Source organism: Ammodytes marinus, assembly GCF_949987685.1.
Source record: "Ammodytes marinus genome assembly, chromosome: 11".
Lineage (NCBI taxonomy): Eukaryota > Metazoa > Chordata > Actinopteri > Uranoscopiformes > Ammodytidae > Ammodytes > Ammodytes marinus.
In genome coordinates, this window is record NC_137215.1 from 19,863,743 (window position 1) to 19,883,324 (window position 19,582).

At 39.6% G+C, this 19,582-nt stretch overlaps 4 protein-coding genes across 4 annotated transcripts; 1 reads left to right on the forward strand and 3 right to left on the reverse strand.

Annotated features, from left to right (window-relative positions):
* Positions 1-4,062: 4,062 nt before the first annotated feature.
* Positions 4,063-11,697, reverse strand: snx5 (sorting nexin 5). Its single transcript, XM_080036600.1, has 13 exons — positions 11,536-11,697; positions 10,068-10,172; positions 9,798-9,908; positions 9,451-9,572; positions 9,201-9,324; positions 8,820-8,915; positions 8,589-8,694; positions 8,407-8,482; positions 8,164-8,203; positions 7,963-8,049; positions 7,314-7,473; positions 7,110-7,195; positions 4,063-5,411 (listed from the first exon to the last, which is right to left on the reverse strand). The coding sequence occupies exons 1-13, from the start codon at positions 11,569-11,571 to the stop codon at positions 5,361-5,363; spliced, it is 1,200 nt and encodes a 399-aa protein (XP_079892726.1). The 5' UTR covers positions 11,572-11,697; the 3' UTR covers positions 4,063-5,360.
* A 585-nt stretch (positions 11,698-12,282) lies between these two features.
* mgme1 (mitochondrial genome maintenance exonuclease 1) lies at positions 12,283-14,650 on the forward strand. Its single transcript, XM_080037182.1, has 5 exons — positions 12,283-12,965; positions 13,063-13,264; positions 13,370-13,502; positions 13,969-14,099; positions 14,512-14,650. The coding sequence occupies exons 1-5, from the start codon at positions 12,446-12,448 to the stop codon at positions 14,558-14,560; spliced, it is 1,035 nt and encodes a 344-aa protein (XP_079893308.1). The 5' UTR covers positions 12,283-12,445; the 3' UTR covers positions 14,561-14,650.
* Positions 14,651-14,773: 123 nt separating this feature from the next.
* On the reverse strand, positions 14,774-16,843 carry LOC307257882 (glycine N-acyltransferase). The gene is made up of 6 exons (XM_080037244.1): positions 16,555-16,843; positions 16,348-16,467; positions 16,114-16,222; positions 15,384-15,434; positions 15,333-15,336; positions 14,774-15,254 (listed from the first exon to the last, which is right to left on the reverse strand). The coding sequence occupies exons 1-6, from the start codon at positions 16,711-16,713 to the stop codon at positions 14,795-14,797; spliced, it is 903 nt and encodes a 300-aa protein (XP_079893370.1). The 5' UTR covers positions 16,714-16,843; the 3' UTR covers positions 14,774-14,794.
* Positions 16,844-17,668: 825 nt separating this feature from the next.
* Positions 17,669-19,543, reverse strand: LOC307257883 (glycine N-acyltransferase-like protein 3; the record flags this gene model as incomplete). Its single annotated transcript, XM_080037245.1, has 5 exons — positions 17,669-18,068; positions 18,519-18,651; positions 19,018-19,138; positions 19,263-19,370; positions 19,469-19,543. 5 exons carry the CDS (start codon positions 19,541-19,543, stop codon positions 17,669-17,671), a joined length of 837 nt encoding a protein of 278 aa, XP_079893371.1.
* Positions 19,544-19,582: the final 39 nt, after the last annotated feature.

The window sequence follows — 19,582 nt, forward strand, 5'->3', positions numbered from 1 at the left end:
TTGGAGTCTTCTGCTACAGAAAAATGGCCAGTGTAGGCCATGGGTGTAGGCTGTCAGTTTTTCAATCAAACAAAAGTGGTTTGTTTGAAAGTAGGCTACAGTTACTCAAGCAAAGTGCTGAAGTATAGGCTAAATATAAATAAAAAAAATACCTTTGTACTTATTATTTTGCAGTTGTAGTTAGCCTATTTTGAGGGACATTACAACAGTCTGTCAAATACAATGTTTTGTTTTATTTGTTTGACTCCATTACATGTACAAACAGTTAGAAGCAACAGGAATATTAGCCTATTACAGTTTTTCTCTTCCTTTGTTCCTTTATTCGCCTCAAGGTTTTTCATTATTATATCTACTGCATCATGTTCCCTAAAGGCGATGCGTTTTCACAGAGGCCTGTATGCTTGTTCTGTTCTAGCTTTTTGAAGCAACAACAATAGCATACATTTAGCATAGGCTTAGGCAAATTGGTATTTTTTGTCAAGTAAAGTTAATAAAAAATGATTCTGTGCGTTTCATTTCAATGATACTTGGTTGCACAATAGAGCTGGCCTCCATTGAAGTCTTCTGCAAACTTGAAAAGGGTACTTGAGAAGGTCCAAAGACAAATGATTTGTTTGAAAGTAGGCCTGCAGTTGCTCGAGTAAACTGTTATAGTAAGAAGGCCACCCACCTTTTTTGTGTGTGGCAGTTTTAGCTAAGGGACGCCCTTTATAGCCTACAGTATAGCCTACATCAAAGACATTGTCTTTTTGTTTGACTCCATAGGCTACTTAAATACAGTAACAGTCAGTAAGTAGTAACATCTATACAGTTTTCCTCTTTGGTTTTCACTTTATTAGCCTTGAATGTTCAGCTCTGTTATAGCTTTTCTTTTGAAGTATAGCCTATACTATGATTTCATATGTTTTCACTGAGAGAAATATGCAACCGACAATTTTATACAAATGGAATACTGGAGCATGAGGACCAAGACTACAGGTCTCTAAGAAATGATTATCAGCTTTAGCTACACCCATAGTTGCAGGATAACATTGTTTGCTTACTTTCAAGTGTTGACAGTTCTTGTTTACCACACCACACCTTTACACACAGGGAGATGACAGTGGTGTTGTATTTTTGCAGCGGCGTTAAAACAATGCGACGCCTTCATTCATTGCGTGCCTGTGTATCATAATTCATGAATTTGACGTGTACTATAATGAAATGTGTAGCTCCTCCTCCTAGTAATGGAACATTCTCCATCCACACCCTGGACAATGCAGAGATATGTTTGTGTCTTTGAAACAATATCAACAGTTTGTCAAGTGGAGGCACTTGTTGCTCAGGCCTAGTCACTGATAGTCTTTCTTAAATCCTTTTTTTCCATCACCAAAATACAGGATCTTGAGGAGTTACAACATGTAACTATAGAATAATTAAGTGTATTCTGTCCCCACAACATAAAACTTGTGTTTAACAACTGTTGTATAGGTCAAATCCTTTTCTGTTTATTAAACCTGACTGTACTCTGGGATGCAGCTGTCTTAAGAGTTACAAACCCATAACCATGAACATCCTTATCTTGCCATTGGTTTCTCAAAACCTTGGTGTTTTTTTTTCCTTCTGATGCACGTCATAAACCAGAGTCAGTCATTTTGCCTTCACATTGCATTGCTGCTGTTACACAAGCTGGGTGGCTTTTTCACTCCCTATTCTCACACGCTCTCTGCATTCTGTCAAACACCGAAAAACGTTTTTGTATAAGATCAAGATGATAACTGCGTGCTTTTGCCTAAACAAAATTTAATAAACTGCTGTAAAAGTGTAAACAATCAATCACAATCAAAGTATGTCTGATGTGTGAGGAGATTAAACCCCTGTTGTACGCACGCATAGAAAATAAAGTTATTTTTGTAACCACTTGAATAACAAGGTGACGTGTTTGCATTGTGCTCATGAAAGCAAATGACTAGCAGCACAGGGCAGGGCACACTAACCTAGAAAAAAGGTTTGGCCTTTGGTCAATTTAAGCCTTTTAGTGTTGTGTTGACGACATAATCGCAGGGAAGAGCTACTCCCAAGTGCTATACAAAGCTTCCCTTTCCAATAAAAATACCTCAAGATTCATTGAGAATCTGAAAGACGGATGAAAGTATGATGATAATTATCATTGAAAAAGTCACATACACACACACACACACAAGGAAGCTTTTCAATGTGAATAAGTGTATCAAGAGGCTGATACAGGGCATCTTTCTCTGTGTCACTGAGGAAGCCCAAGACAGCTCAGTTACATCGGCCCTGCAGGTGTGCTTTATTGTTGTGAGATATTGTCAAGAGGACACGGTTTCTATTTCAGGAGGCCTTTATGCTTCATGCCTCAAGTCCCGTTCCGAGGCCTCTGTCTGTTTTTATAACAACTTTTGAACAGTGTATGAGCCAGGTGCCTTCACAGGCTCAGTCAGTAGTGTCAGTATTAGATGTTCTCTAAGACATTCACCCATCCATGACCACAACCAAAGTGGTAAAAACAGCTTTCGTTTCATGATATGACACAGCATGTGAACTGACAACCTTTTTACCCTGTAATTGCTCTGCCCTTGTGGTTAATGCTTTTACAATATGCACCCCGGGCCTGGTTGTCCAAGAGCAGTGTCTGTGTCTGTGTCTGTGTGTGTGTGTGTGTGTGTGTGTGTGTGTGTGTGTGTGTGTGTGTGTGTGTGTGTGTGTGTGTATGTGAGATTGAGGATTCTGACATGATGGTTAAAGAAAATTGGGATCATGACGATGGCACTGAATTAATTATTAACAGCCAACTCACTGGTAATGTCCCCAAATGTGCAAAATCACACTCCTTATCATTAAGAGCCGGGGATTTATCTGTGGGTGCCCAAGGGGAGATAAGGAAATTCATGAAAAATCAGCAAAATAAGGCAAGAAGATTTGTTCCTTTACACCAGCACTCACACACTTTACACAGTGCGTCACTGCCTTTTAAGATTTACAGCTGGGATTAGGAAGTCCTTTATCATAATAACACAGCAGCAGCTACAAAAAAGGAACATGAAAGAGACTAAATTTAGGACTGATACTTATCTGCTTTGGGCTGATAAGTCACTGCATTTTTTCCAGACTGAGAAGTACAGTAACCTCTTCATAAGCCAATGCCTCGAAAATGTCTCATTTAATATAACAGCTCATGTTAAAGTTTGGCCCTCACATCAAATATTCCTATTCATGCCACCCTAAAGAGGCTTTGGTCTTTGGATCCACAGATGCAACAACTCTTTAATGCATCGCTTTCAAATACTGTTTACTCTGATACAAAGTTGTCAAACTGACCTGTTTGCACTGATAATGTGTTGCAATACCATTGGCTGCAGCCTCTGGCTCATCCAATCAGTGGATCTCAAACTACAAGGCACTATGACTGCACTACTGCGGATGTCAATATTGACAAATCCATCATGTACAGGTACATTACAGTTATAACTCCTCCACGTCTCATTCAGGTGTAACCTTTCACAGCAGTGTGTGGAATTACTTAATTGTGTTGCATTATCATGCACTGCTGTCATACTTTTCCAATAAACTACATAGAATTCCCTGTAAAACCCAGTAAAAAAGATTGATATATTATAGGCTAAAGATACATTGACTATACAGCAAGGACTAACACAAAGGAACGCGAACAAATATTAAGTTTCACTGCATAGTATTTGTTTGGGTCATGTTGCTTAGTGCTGCTCATAAAGTTGGACATACAATGTGCATTTTGGTGGGTGGTTATTCTCCTGAGCACACTGGCATTTCCTCAAAGCTTACCTAATAAACCACACGGCCCCAGGATCCACTGTGGTCAATGGATTTAACACAAACATGCATACAGCTGTGTTTAAATTCAACGGCCAGCACACATAAACTTGTGAGGAAGGACACCGCCACCTAGTGGCACAATGGCTGTGGACTCGTGTCTTTGGAGATTCAGATTAGGTGCGTTTTCATACAACCTAAAAGCAGCAGATTTCACCCCAAACAATTTGCCTCAAAGGCGCAAAGAAACAAAAATACTTAACAAACAGATCAGCTTAGATCAAACTTGGGAAAGTAGGATTTATTCAATGTCATTATTACAAATTTATAAAATGCTAATGTTCTGTAAGAAAAGCCTCATGTAAAGGAACTCACACGGTTGGAATCCATTAGAAATACATTCAATTTCTTAAAAAACTATGATGCATTTTAACACTCCACTGTGCCTTTTCATGATTGAAAAGTATTTTATCATCTTCTTAGTGCATATTTTTTTTCTTTTTTTTAAGTGTTTAAAATAAACAAGCCGTTTAGAAAATCTTGTAAATATATCGGGTCTTATACGTGAGACCCCATCAGTAACAAAGGGGGAACAATGTAAAGAAAAACAGCACTTACACAATGACACATTGGGAAAGAAGAGAGTTGGTTGGGGGTGAAGAAGCTGCTGAGGACATAATACATGCAATGCAAGGCTATTAAGGGGGCCTTGTGCAAATCAAACAAAAATGCAGTCTAGTCATGACCTATGTCTGACACCAATGTCTTGCTGAAATAGTCTGTTTAATCCATTGTTTGCAAAACGAATGTGCGTCTTTCATAACTGTGCAATCTGATGGCACTTCTTAAAACCAAGAATGTAAGGACCAATTCAACTGTTCATTCCTGAGTTGAAGCACAGCTTTTTCATTACACTTGAAGACCATCTGTCTAATTCAGTCACAGGGTTGGTTTTGTTATTCTCAAATCTCAGAGCCCGGGAATGCAGAACACAAGGACGTATTTGTCTTCTTCCAGGCACTAGTTTTAGATTGGCATTAATAAGGAAAACAAAAGCCCCTCAACAGATTAAGTATATAAATCACAAAACGTAGGCGATGCTTGTGCAAAAAACATTCTTGAAGCGTTATGAAACATCTTATTTAAACATGTGCATTAGGAGAAGGGTTAGTGTGAGAATTTTATGGGGGCAGAAATATCAAACATAAAATATTTGTATTAAGAGCAGAATGAGAAAATAAGAAATTTTGGAAAAATAGAAAAAATAAATGTAAGAATTTAAAGTTGGCAGCCTCGTTCTCTGGAGGCACTCACATACAGAGTTAGATTTCCATAAATGTTGGAAAATGATGGACCAGAGGACAGGGACTGTGTAAACATGAAGACATTCTGCTTACAAGACACTTGGCCTTGTGCAAAGGTTTTTTTTAAAAGTGGCATCAGACCCGTGGGTGGGAGCAGAGATGGGGCTTGGATTCATGTCCTTGCAAGTCCCCGGGGACACCAGGTTTCCATTTTGCTATGACTGGTCACATGGTGATGGTAGGACGGGAATACTTGAAAACATGTCAGTTGCTCTTGAGCAGATCAATGCATCCCTGCAATAGAGTTGCATTGTTCTGTGGAGACACAAGAAAACGGGATAAGAGTCCTTTCTGTTTTAATCAAAACATGGGCACAACTTAGATTTCTCAAGACAGCCACAATACGACACACAGACAAAGAATTATTGAAGACGTTGCTGCAAAGTCAAAAATGATAAACCTGGATAATATACAGTAATCCTCTATATGGGGGTGGTGGTGGTAATAATAGTGGTAGTGAAAAGTATTAACACCTGTATTTATGTTCCAATAATTCCTTTATTTATGTGATTTTTAATAATGTCTCTTAGGGCATTCAAGGGTCAGTTTATTTGCTCAATGTGAACGTGGGTACATTATTGAAATGCAATACACAGGAGTAGCTTTAGACTTCATTTCAAAATAATTAAGTGTTTACAACTTTCAGTGACACACCAGCAGCATTTCGTGGGGTTTGAAATTTGACCTCATCCACTTCAATGTTTTACTTTCAGTAACCAGCTATAAGCTATAATCATGGCCTATGGGGAAATTTTTGGGTCCATCAATTACTTCTGGGAGCAGATGTTTGCACCTCATGCATACTGCAGGCCTTATTTACACATGATTATCTGAAGCAAGCAAAGTGTGATACTGTTGTGTAAAGTGAAAAATAATGTGATGGAATCTAATAGGCAAAATAATTATTTTAGTTAATTTACCAGTGTTACCACTTTTTGATTACATTTTCTACTGTCAACACTTATTACTCAGTAGTCATCGTCTACTAATTTGTTATATTACTAATAATATAAACAATTTTTATATTTATCACCTTTCTGACATTTGATGATGACGCTTAAGATATGAATGCTGATGATGTTAGCAGGTGCATGTGAGATTAAATAATGACACTATGGTAAATGATTATTATATGGAAAAAGGCCTAAAGAGAAACACTCGCTAAAGAGCTGACGAGCCAATTAATGCTGTTGGACACATTAATCGAGTAACTACGAAGTACGTTGGACGGTTAGCCTAAGAATTAGTTTTGGACAATGACGGGTTAGTTGGAAAAAATAGATTTAAAACAAAGAACGTTTACACTATCTTAAGTGTAAGGGATACACAAAGAGTTAAGTGACTGGGACACAGGTCTAATTGAAACACTAGTTAAAGAGCTGATGAGCCTATTAATGCTGTTGGACACAATCAAGTGCAACTGATGTTAGTTGGATAAAATAGATTAAACTATTTAAGTGTCTGGGACACAAAAAGAGTTGATGGTCTGAGACAAACCTATTTGAAAACTTGAACATTGTGTAAACTGGTAATTGCCCACTCTCATCTACATTCGAATTTGGTGAAAGAGACTTCAGTCCGAGCAGACACGGATGTGATCAGCCAACATGATGTCTAATGTAGACTAATTCTTATCTTGAGGTCTTTTTCTTGTTTTTACTATTTCTTAAATGCAATTTCTTATGTCTAATCTTGATGTTTGTTATGCCCCTGTAAAGCACTTTGAATGGCCTTGTGTCTGAATTGTGCTATATAAATAAACTTGCCTTGCCTTGACTTGCCTTACTGTACTATCAAGTAAACAATATTTTAGACAAAGCATTTTTTCCCCCTGCAAGATTTTTTTTATTTTTTTTAAGAGAATTTTTTATGAGTGTCGAAAATCTAAAGAGACTATGGCAAACCTTCCCACACACAAACTCACGCAGCAGTCGGCTGTATTGTGCTGCTCACCTTGGCATGTTTAATCTCCAGCTCAGCCATCTCGATGAGGTTCTTCCTGAAGGCCACCACTCGCCTTCCCTTGAAACTGGTGAGTTCTGGAGGAGAATTGTTTTCCAGTTAAAAACAGGGCTTGCACAGGCACACGGTTTTACACACACAGAGACACAAGTGGAGAATGAGCCTGCATCTCTTATGCGCATGAGGAACACAAACCTTTCTTCCCGGACTCTGACAGCTTGTCAAATTTCTGCAGGCACTGCTGCTGGTGCTCCTCTGCCTGGGGGATGTCCTTGCTCTTCAGTCGAGCCTTATCCAAAGCCTTGTTAGAGTTCTCATAGTCGGCTAAAGCCCGCGCTCGCCTGTACAGAAGGTCCTGACATGTTCCACATAGTTTAGCACTTGAAATATTTAAGAGAAATTTTTTAAAAGACAGATTTTAACATAAGATGAGATGGACTGAATACTCTCGGTTTAGATATAAGGTTTTTTTTACTGCTCTTAAAATGCAATTATTTAAATTTGAATACATGACATCTGAATGCATCAAATACAAAATATTTTTAAACCCATATTGATAGGAACATGGCTGCCCTGAGTAATGCAGATTAATTTCTGTTCATCTTTACCGCTAAATCTTCATTCAGATTTACCTATAAAAAGACGATAAGGATTAACACCGAGCGCTGGCCTGTGATAAATAGCAGAGCGTTTTTTATTTCGATGGGTATTGTTCTGTTGTGTTGGACTGGGTGACATAACAGCTGTACGTGTACTTGAAACACAGTGCTATATGAACGTCATAGGCAATAAACATGGTGGTGAATCTGACATGTATGAAGGCAAATAAATCAACATGTCTTACCTTGGCGGCCTGGATGTCTCTCATGTAATATCTTAGCAGCTCTGTGAGTTTCAGCTCCTGGTCAGATGCTACTCTTCCCTCAACCTTCTGCAAGGGCACAAGTGAAATAAAGCATATAGTGGCTACCATGACGTATTTGAAAATCAGGACAAATATTTACAAAGGTGTCTCAGTTTGCCTGTAATTGAAAGTTCTACATACTCTGAGTTTCTCAAACAGGTCCGACAACTTCTCCAGGTGCCTGAGAAAAAATTTGATTAAACACAAAATGTATTAATATACATTTCGAATGAAAAAAAGGCACAACTAGCTTTGGAAAATCCCCCATAAAAGCACTGACTGGTTGCAGTCCACAAGACGAGACCAAAAGAGAGCCATATCGCTTCTAATTTTCAAACGCAAGAATGTCTTTTGGAAAAACATCAAATGCTATGTTACACTCACTTCTTATTTGCTGTACTATCTTCAGCAGAGAGAGTGTTCAGAGTGGCTGAGACGTGAATGTAATCATCCGCAATATCTGTAATAAAAATAGATTAGTAATGAAAAACAGCAAATGACAAATTCATTTATACCACTCTGCGTAAAATCAATTTTTATGATAATGAAAAAATAAAGAGTAATACTTTTGTGCGCGCGGGTCATTTTCTCTGCTTTGGCAGTGGAATCTTTTATCTTGCTGGAGTAGTCAAGCAGGAATGTCTTCTCCTGCTCGAAAAAGTCATCCACTTCCTATGTGGGAAACATACACATACAAAAACAATATAATTTGGCATTATAATTGTGGAAGTGGATGCGACACCATGCCTGTTAATGCTGTCATGTATATTCAGTAAGCGGATCTACATAAGGCCCACCTTTATTCCTGAGATAAGGACCTCGTCAGCTGACTTCACCATGTTTTTAAAGAATCCTCCGAACATTTCCTTAGCATTCTTTCTTCTCACAGTGAGCTGAAAAGGACAGAATTTAAAAAGATTATGTATTAAAATCTGCGAAGAATTAATTTGTGCAACGATATGATCTACAAATACATGTAACCTATGTTTTTTTTGTTTGAATGTTAGCTAAATTGTGTTAACAAACCAGCCGCCGACTAACAAAGACTACATAGATAAGCATAACTGCTGATCACAACAGGATGTGTGGGCCATGTGTCACTGTGTCCAGTCAAGACTACTTCCTCTCTTTCCAACAGAAAACTCTGGAAGGGGAAGTCAGCATTATGGGGAACTCACATCCTGGTCATACTCTAAGAAAATCTGGAAGTTTCTGTCTTTGCTTAAATTTGGGTGAGAGGACAATCTCTGCAGGAAGACTTCGTGCACTTGGACGGTTTTCTTGAACACAGCCAGGTATTCACTGAAAAAAAAAAAAAAAAAAAAAAAGCCATTGATGACACAGTAGATACAAATAGCTTTCTAAAAGGTGATGCTGCCTCAAGGATACAATACGATGTGTGGTGTTTTGTTTGATTGTCACACTCACGCCTCCAGCTCCTGCTTCATTTTAGTGTACTCCTCCTTGGTCATAGTGGCTTCACCTTCGCCCAGTTTGTGCATCTTCTCTCTCGGGCTCTCGAAGTCAGGCTTTGGGGGCGCCGGAGGGATCTGTGTATGATAAAAGTAGGAAATAGATTACTTCCGCTACAATACTAAAAAATATTCAAAATATCAGTCATAATTTAGGATTTTTATTGATGTGTTTTGGAATTTACATAAAAGGTTCTGTGTTATAATTTCTCTCTCTTTTTTTTTTGGCACAGACACCAAAGACAAATAATGAACAGTCCTTGTCAACCAATGGAAGTCATGTCTGGAAATAGCCCAACTCACTATTAGACCAGCATAGTCCTCCGTCTCAACCAGAGTGTCATGGAGCCAGATGAAGTCTTCATGTTGCCTGGGAACAGAGAACTCTGGCTTCTGGAAAGAGCTAAGTGTGGTCTGGAAAAGAGATGTGATTTTATTGTATTTGGTAAAGAGAAAACTGTCAAGATATTATCAGCAGAGAGATATCCCGTATGGAATATTATTATAAGTCAGGAGTAAATTCATGTTTTGGAAAGTATGGTGTAAAAAGTGTTTCAGGTAAAAGTTTCTTACCTTTGTGTGGACAGTGAACTTGACTTTGTCCCTTTCACAGAGTGCATCGGGAATGTCGATGAGGAGAGACGTATCATTGTTTAGATCAACTGACACAGAGCGCATCTAAGGAGAAAGAACACACCAATGATGTAGAAATCCAGCAGGTCTCTCATCCGATCATACTAGACTGTATCACACAATATTATTTACTTTAATAGGGTTTGATGTGATGGGTTATGTAATGCATATGTGTGGCATTAGGGATAAACTGTGCATGTAGAACTCATCATGCACAGATCATAGCTATTGCATTTCAAATATTAGTTTATCAAAACCAATAAACGTAATTCAATCAGTCAGTATCCATAACTCAGTTACATAAAAAGTATCAGCAAAATTTTGGCCAGGGTTCTCTCCAAGATTCACAAAGAGTGCAGAGGAATGTTCTGATGACGGCTAAATAGCAACACCCACCTGACTGGCTACAACTTTACAGTGAGGGTCAAACTGAGATAGGAAGCTAAATGTACTAAAGGAAAACATATTAGACTCACTGGGTACAGTCTTAATCCAAAGAGCTGAAAGTATCTGCACAGGGGCCTAACATTGCACACACTGTAGCACAGACAAGCATTCTTCCATGAGTTTAGAGCTTGAAGTGTCTGGGTGGTGTTGGGTACCATAAAAGGACTTGAGAAAATGTTTGATATACAGTAGCCTCAGGCTGTAGCTAGTTCCACACCATTCAAAATAATAAATATAGCCATGATTAGTAGCATACTGGTGAAAGAATACACCTTTCATTCAATTGTCAGAATAGTAAGCCTACTATCTACAGTGGAGTGGAGTTTGTAGTCATTGATTAAAAAAAAAAAATGGATGGATGGATGGACAGGCCCAGACTAGAACGGCCTATCGGTATCACATACGATTCAGAAGCACCAGGCGTTAACATTACATCAAAAATAGAGATGAATAACCACCTCACACATAACGGAACCTGCACAATTATCATAAATTAATTAGATCTAGATAAAGATAAAGTATACTGGGACCTATACAGGCAAGTCCACTGGGATGTATCATGTCGCAGGCTAATGTGCTATAGCTCGTAGTTTAATTGATCAAAACGCATTAGAAGAGAGAAAGACTGTTACATTTCTGTCATGTTGCAAAAAAACAAAAACAAAACCAGCGTAAAGCGCTGCATGTTCACATGTTTGGGAAGTTAAGTAACATTTGGCAAACAACACTTTTCCCCCTCCTAAATGCGGTTTGACTATACTCGTTTGACGCTACTCGCTTCCTAATAATTATCGATAAAACGTCATAGCGTAGCGTACAGCTAGCGTAATGTAGACAGAAAACAACACTAGCGGCAATAACTAAAAGCCAAGAAGCAGCCTTTAATGTTAGCTAACATACCTTAATGCTAGCAGGGCTGACTTTCGGTGCACTTTACATGCCAAGGCCCGTTTGAACTCACCTTTTCCTTGTTGCTTTCGTCTATGGTGGATGTCATCGTCTGAAATCAACGGAATAGCAAGAACAGAACAACAACCCAAAATAACAAAACTATATGCAGGGAGCTCTCACTCCGTTGGCTGGTTAGGTTAGCAACCTGACGAGCTGTCACAGCGCTTTTTTTCTCTCGACCCCATCCGGATCACTAAAGATTAAGTCCCGCCCCAAGGAGAATTTGATTGGACAATGTCGACTTCACAAAAGCTCCGATTGGTTTTTAACTTTATCAATCATACAACATTTCTATTCTTGTGGTTTGAGATGCTGACTTCTTTTTAAACAAATGTAATCAATCATGTTAAATTGCTACAAGAAAAGCCCAGAGACAAAAGAGATATGCCTACATATTACCTTTTATGTGTTTTTTTTTTAAATAACGGGGGGTGGGAGAGGGTGGGGGTACACAACAATGTTACATTTTGTTATTAACCTATATTAATTAACGCACAGTTCTTGCGTAGGCTTAATGAGCGGAAGAAGTCTACTTAAATGTAAGTAAATGATTACCACCCACTGTTTAAAAAAGGTAACACCGTGTCAATAACACACGGATGTATTTTAATGATACACTGCGCATTGTGGGTAATGTGGTTTTTAAAAGTCACAAACGCAGCGGTGACGGAACCCGGAACTCCAAGCTACACAAACGGAAGTTTGTGCAACCGAAGTGGCGCGTCGTTCAGAAACAGTAACCTTTGTTTTGAAGGAATTACCCTGGCTGGAACATGTTGGGGCAAGTACCGTCACCAAAATGAAGGGAAACCGCTTAAATGCAAAGTAAAAGCATTGAAATATCTGTGCGGACATGTATATAAGGTAGCTCACAAGTTATACCGGTAGTCTGCCAAGTTTGTGGTGTGAAAGTCGCCGAAATGTTACTCTTTAAACGCGTGGTGTGCGGGGGAGGCATCGTTCTCCCCCAATGCACCTCCCTCTCTATCAGCGGTTTCTCCGCCTGTCATTGCCTGAGGTCCTCAAAGCGACGCAGTCCGTACAGCTCCGTGGACAGCGAGCGCTACTCTTCCCTCGTAAAGTCCGTCATGTCGTCCAGGGTCAGTTCCCAGACCCCCGAGAGCCTCGAAGCGGAGGACGAACACGTTTTCGGACCTGTTGTCAAAGCTCAGACGCCCTCTCAAAGACCAGAGGTGAGGGTACCCAAAACCCTCCATCCCTTCTTACACCATGGAGAGATTCTAGAAACAGAGGAGCCCGAGGCAGGAGGACCTCCAACCCGGATCGGGTTAAACCGGGGTCTGGGCAGGTCTTCCGTACCTAGTGTGACCCGGATTCTTCAGCAGACTCTTTCCCCGGAGCAGATCTTCTACCTGGAGAGATGGAAGAGGAAGATGATTGCAGAGCTGGGAGAGGATGGCTTCCAAGAATACAGTCAGAGTAAGTTTTTAGAACATCAGTGTAAACTTGGTGTGGGGCTTGACTTGAGGGTAAGGCAAACTGAAGAGTTGACCAAAAAGTTGTTGTGTTCACTCAGATCTATTTAGGCAGGGGAAGCTTTTCCACTCGGCTTTGGAGGACATCCTGGCGTCAGGTGTGAATCCCCCTGAGGTGCAGGGCTACCTGCAGAGCGTCGCTCACATCCTGGAGGACGTGAGCGCAGTGAGAGCCATCGAGAGCACCGTGCAACACCACACACTCAACTATCTGGGGATTGCAGATTGTGTCGCTCGCTACAGGTAAATTTATCCTGATTTAGAGACACAGGTAGGCTGCTGCTGGACCCTTTTCCGTACCGGACTTGACTTTTCTCACAAGTAAACTCATGGCCCATTTTTTCCCAGGGGTGTCCTATGTGTTATCGACTGGAAGACCTCAGAGAAGCCCAAACCCTTCCTTGGCAATACGTACGACAACCCTATTCAGATTGCAGCCTACGCCGGGGCTTTGAACAGCGACAGCAACTACAACTACCAGGTGATCTACCGATGTGACAAGCCTTTTGAACTCTCTGCTTTGTTCTCCATCCCTCAGCCTGGAGTCCTTACTTAAAAAGGGGGAGTCAGCGATTCTACAGAATGCTTGTAGTCAAAATCACTTTTTGTATACTGTGTGTGTGTGCTGAAAAAGACAAACAGGCATGTTGCTGCTAGCTATGATTGTCCCCCCTCCCCCCTGTTTACATGCCAGTTCACAGACCAGTATTAACACCATTTTTCTTTACAGCCCACACACAGTATGGACAGGTAGTGTCAGATAGTAGCTAGTGAGGAGATGTTCACTGATATTGACAAAGTTGGTTCCCAAGAATCACTGACTACTCCACCTTTTAATCCCATATATAATTTTTTTAAATAAAATTTAAATTGTGCATCAGAAATATATAATCTGCGACGCACAGTGAAGCATACCCTCTAGCAGACCCATCTATTCTCATTTGCAGGTTGAAAATGGACTCATTGTAGTGGCATACAAGGACGGCTCCCCTGCCCACGCTCACCAGCTGAACTCAGAGCTGATGTCAGAGTTCTGGAAAAAGTGGCTGCTTCGTCTCGAGCAGTTCACAGAGCAGAGGTAAAGCCGTCGTAACAGTATCAACCGATTCCTTTCAAAATAGTGTCAACTCCATTTCCACATTGTTTTTTACATTACATTATCCAGAAATAAATACATTACACTGTTTGATGGTATTATTAATTTGAGCTGAACAAAAGTATTTGCTTACAGTGCTTACAGCAAACATGATTACCCATTTATTATTGAAGTAGTAGTCTCAGGACATCAGTTTGGGCGTTGGTTACCTGCAAAGGCTGTTCTATCTTTAATGCCATATAATCAATTAAAAAGTATTTAAGAATGAGTAAAAGAAGCCCAACCACAAGTTTAAATTAAATTAATTAATTGGCACCATGACTGCGTAAATAATAAAGATTATTTGAAAATGTTTAATTTACATTAACATTCCATTTTTTTCTGTTCATTCCAGATCCAGTCAAGCATCAAGTCCTTTTTCACAAAAGAGATTAGATGTGTGATATGCGAGTGAACGTCCACAAAGCAGGTTGTTAGGTTTCAAGCCAACTGAACCTGAACTGAAAATGCAATATGCTCACACACTTATAACCATCATCTAGGACTAGCATTTTCAGTTCATCTTGTCCCCCTTTCATTTGCCACAAATGCACATTGATTAGCTCACATACATTCAGGCTGATTCAACAGTCAGTTATAATATTTAACACATGTATATTAATCCTTTTTTGGGATATTTAAAGATCATTGAATTGAAACCAGGATTCCCTGTAGGAGGGATCCGCCTCGTTGAAGCCCAGTTTTTTAAAGAGCCCATAGGAGACCATGTTCTCGTCCTCTATGAAGCAGTAGACTGGGTAGCCCGCGGAGTGGAGCCTCTTGGCCAGCCTGCTGACCAGCACTTTGGCATAGCCTTTGCCTCTGTGCTCCGGCAGAGTGTACAACATGCCCATGGAGCCTGAAGCATAGGTCAGGATCCAGGACACGGGCTTGGCTTCAGCATCCAGCACACAGCAGGAGGGGAAGTTTGCGATCATGTTCCGGATCATTCTGACCGCCACCTCGCTCTGCCCAAACTTCCACGTCCCATTCACCAAGGCCACGTGTGATTCATCCAGAGAGCCTATTGAGATCCCCGAGCTGCCGAAGAACAGAGAAAATGGCTTCTTCACGAGAGAATCATGTTCAGTTACCAAGCTTTTTTAAACCTGAGATAATGATGATGATGACACACTAGATATTTTTATAAATCACTGGATATGCATGATGCGCTACCTGTCTATAGGGGGAAGGTGGGATACATCCTCTATCGTCATGCTGCGACACATTTTTCTGATGCCACTGCTGTTAAAATTCCCATGTGAAGTGAATTGATTCCTATGGACAGTAAATGTTGTATTTATTGTTCTTAAACAGTAAAAATCTAATGACAAATGTTTGAAACTTGTGCTTCATGACTTTCTGAGTAAAACAATATTTTTTTTAAACAGGATTTTCAAGAGTTGCTCTGACATTTTGGAACGAGCAGTTAATAAACATGTTTTTACATTGTCATATTAGATTGGATGGGTTTCTGATCACTTTCCAAATTTGAATCTCCTCACTTTTCGTCTCACTTTTTTTTCCTTTCTCATTTATTTATGTTTTTTTTTACTCATACGTTATAATCATTCAGTTACTGTTATGGCAACGATTTACTGGTACCGGTAATGGTTTCATATCTTTCTCAGTTGAGACGCAATAAAAGAAAAGATCATAATAAAATTCAAAGCTTATTTTTAAAGACAGTCGTTCTAAAATAAATGTTTTAGACAATCTGAGTGTTGAGGATTTTCATTCAATCTGTTGAAATAACTTTTGTAAGAGCAATTCATAAAGAAGAGGAGAGAATAAAAAATACACTTAAATGCAACTTCAACAACTTTTTTATGTATTTTATGCCCCTGTAAATAATTTTAAATTTGCTTGTGTCTTAATTGTTCTATTTGAATGAACTTACCTCGTCTCCTATGCTATTATTCAATCGAAAATTTAAAAAAGTGCTTATTGCTCTTACCAAAACAAAGGTACCTGGTCCAGTCAATAACATAGGAATTCCTTATGGTTTCCTCAAGAATAGCATTATTTTTAGCAAAGACCAGTATGTCTTTGAAGAGATCACCCTTCTATAAGAAAGAAAAAAAAACGTGAAGAATCATAGGCCTATGCAGAAATACCAAGAAAAGTCCACTCAATTGTATAAATAATATTTGAATATACGACCATTAAATAATCACCACAGAAAAGTTACCTGTTCACATAGTGGCTTGCATATAAGGACACTGAACTCTGGCCATCTGTCCACTAACACACTCACAGGGTCTGGTCGGACCTGATCTGACCTATTTCTGAAGCACAAATAACCGTAAACCTAAAAAGAAAATCAAATACAAAGTAATTACAGTCGATCAGATGTTGAGGCAGTGAATATACCAGGCTAAAAACAAACCGGGCACACCTGTAGTGACGAAGGTAAATATCTTTTCAGCTGGGTCTCGGCCTTTTTTAGCTGCTCTCCGGTTAGGTCCATTGTCGATTTTGATGATATTTTCCTGGAATACTGAGAATACATGATAGGACTTAGTGCAGACGCATTGAGAAGTAGCCTATGGTCCATGCCTATGGTCCTGAAGTTATGGTATCCGGCCGAAGTCTGTTTCCGATCGGTACTTTCGCCACGTTAGTTAAAATCTTCCATATTTTCTATTGCGCAGTGTTGCGTTTCAGATAGCGTTTTTTTGGGTCATATTTTTTATTTGTCTTTTTTTAATGTTAATATCGGCGAGAGAGAGAGAGTGGGCAATAAATCCACGTCCAACAAAGGTGAACGCTCTTTGCAGAACTGTGAAGCCTATATTCTATTAATGGAAACTGAAACAAGACCTCCAAAAGTGCTGTTCCAGGGACTATAGTTGGAACAAAATTAAATGTGAAATGGAGAAAAACAATCTCTTGGAAAAAGGAATACAACAAGGTATGCATGAAATGTCTGTATTTTATTCTACAGTATATATTTCCATTGGTATGTGCAGAAAAATAGCCTCCATGGTGTATATATTTATATTTTAAAGTACAGACTGTATGAGTGTATGGACCGGACTCAGTACCTATTGTGTTTACAATAAACCTATTATGAAAAGGTGACATTATTGTGTCATTTGTGTCAGTTAATGCCCTTTTTATAGGCTACTGTAATACCTCCATTATTGCAGTGCAGGGTTTTTTTATGTAGTGCTTTGGAGAGGTTATACAATTTATACTCTAAAATAATAAAAACATATTACAATGGGACACACAATCAATGTGTTTAAAATAGACCCAGTGTGTTGTTATTTGTACATTATATGGGGCTAATGGGTCATAAGAAGAACCCATCTGTTGGTACCTTATACATATACCACAATGCTTTACTTTATAGAAATCTTTAAAATGAACAAGTAAAGAAAAAAGGTGACAGTATGCCTGATGACAGCACAGTATAGAAAATATACATTTTCATCACATTTCTATTCACCGGGAAACTTGACAAGTAATCTCTACCCGATGATATGTCAGCTATACATTTAAAGTAATCAAAAGTTGAACTCAAACCAAGCCACCCTGTATGTGGGAACCTCAGTAAAGCCCAATTTTTTAAAGAGCCCGTAGGAAACCATGTTCTCGTCCTCTATGAAGCAGTAGACTGGGTAGCCCTCAGAGTGGAGCCTCTTGGCCAGCCTGCTGACCAACACTTTGGCATAGCCTTTGCCTCTGTGCTCCGGGAGAGTGTACAACATGCCCAGTGCACAGTAGTCATACAGCAGAATCCAGGACACTGGCTGACCCCGGCTATCGGTTATGCAGCATGATGGGAAGTTGTCAATGAGGTTTTGAATATTCTTGTAACCCTTCTCGTTCCCTCCAAACTTCCAGGTTTTATTCACCATGTCGACATGGGAAAGGTTGAGAGAGGAGACCCTCCATTCAAGCTCACTGCAGAGAAAGAGAGTATGATAACCTTCCATACGAGTGGAGAAATGTTATTTTACTTTATACAGATGCAGATTAAAGTCTCTTAGATTCTGGAGAATGATTGTTGTCAAAATCACATTTTGCCAAAATCAATGAATATCTCCACTATCAGCTAATTATCCATAATGTGTGTGTGCTGAAATAAAATATTGTGTTTATGCACAGCCTAGGCTCTGTAAGCTGCCTGGCACATAAACACGATGTGCAGTATGTTAATGAAAAGGGGGCCCACCGTAGCTAGCAACATGCCCTTTTCCAGAGCCTATAGGCTGTATATTTACACTGGATTTTACTGATACGATATTCACCGATTTTGACAACAAGCATTCTCCAGAATGGCTGACTCCACCTTTAAGTGACTTGCAGACACACGTCCTTTACATTACAGTACATTGTAAGATCCGACTGTACCTGTCAACTGCTGGTGTGATCAGGCAGCTGCTGTCTGGCAAATACAGAAGACGTGTAGAAACAAAGCCTCTGCTATTGACTTCTCTGTCAGAAGACACTTCTCTAAGCATGGGGGAATTGGAAAGGTCAAATCCTGTGGGAGATAAAATGATTTAAATGTCAATACCATTCTGCTATTTTTCTTTGCAAGGGGTTACTCCAACAGGTAAGAAGGCTATTTACACCCTTAACGCACCTAAAATATAGCAAAACCAAACTGAAAATACTCAGTAAAGTCCTGTATTGGTCCTGTGATGTTAAAAACCGCATGTATCAAATATTAATCATACAGATTAATATTAGTGATGCATTAATGTCCAACTTTCAAATGAATGTGAGTTGGTTGCGGTTTGTATTTATAAGTTCATCATTCTGTATGTTTCATGCAGGTAAGTAATAAATCAACGTGTTAAAGTCCCATGGTAACTGACTAGTGAAGCCCTCAGTGCTCTGCACTCACCTCCTATTAAGAAGTAGGTGCTCCAGTCAATAGTGTTCTCTACCGTCAGCATTCTCCTTAAAACCTGCTCGTCCATGCTGTAGTACGTCACCTTTTTCGTGAACTCCAGGGCACGTTTGTTCTGTGAAGTGAACACGAAAAAATCTATTAGCCTACCTGAATGTACTTAGTGGCCTACAAAATAACCCCAATCGTGTTTACCTACTGTACAGCGCATCCAATTCTCAAATGGGATCTGAACTCACCTTGGGGTCAGGTCGCAAAATGATGACCTTAAAATCAGGCCATGTGTCAACGATTGCCTCCAGTGTACTTGGTTTGTTCCTGTTAATGCCATGAAGGAAACCGTACACCTAAAAAAAAAACACACCTACGTATTAAAGCTCCAATGGGATCACATGCCATGACATATGGCGGTGTAATGTTTTGAATGCTGTATGCTGCTGTCTACCATAAAACTCTTGGGAAGATGTTTTAGCAGGACTCCTTCAGCGACCTGTAGTTGGTCTTTGTTAAGGACCTTCATGTTTGGGAAGAAATCTTTAAAGGGTGAGGTGTATCCTGC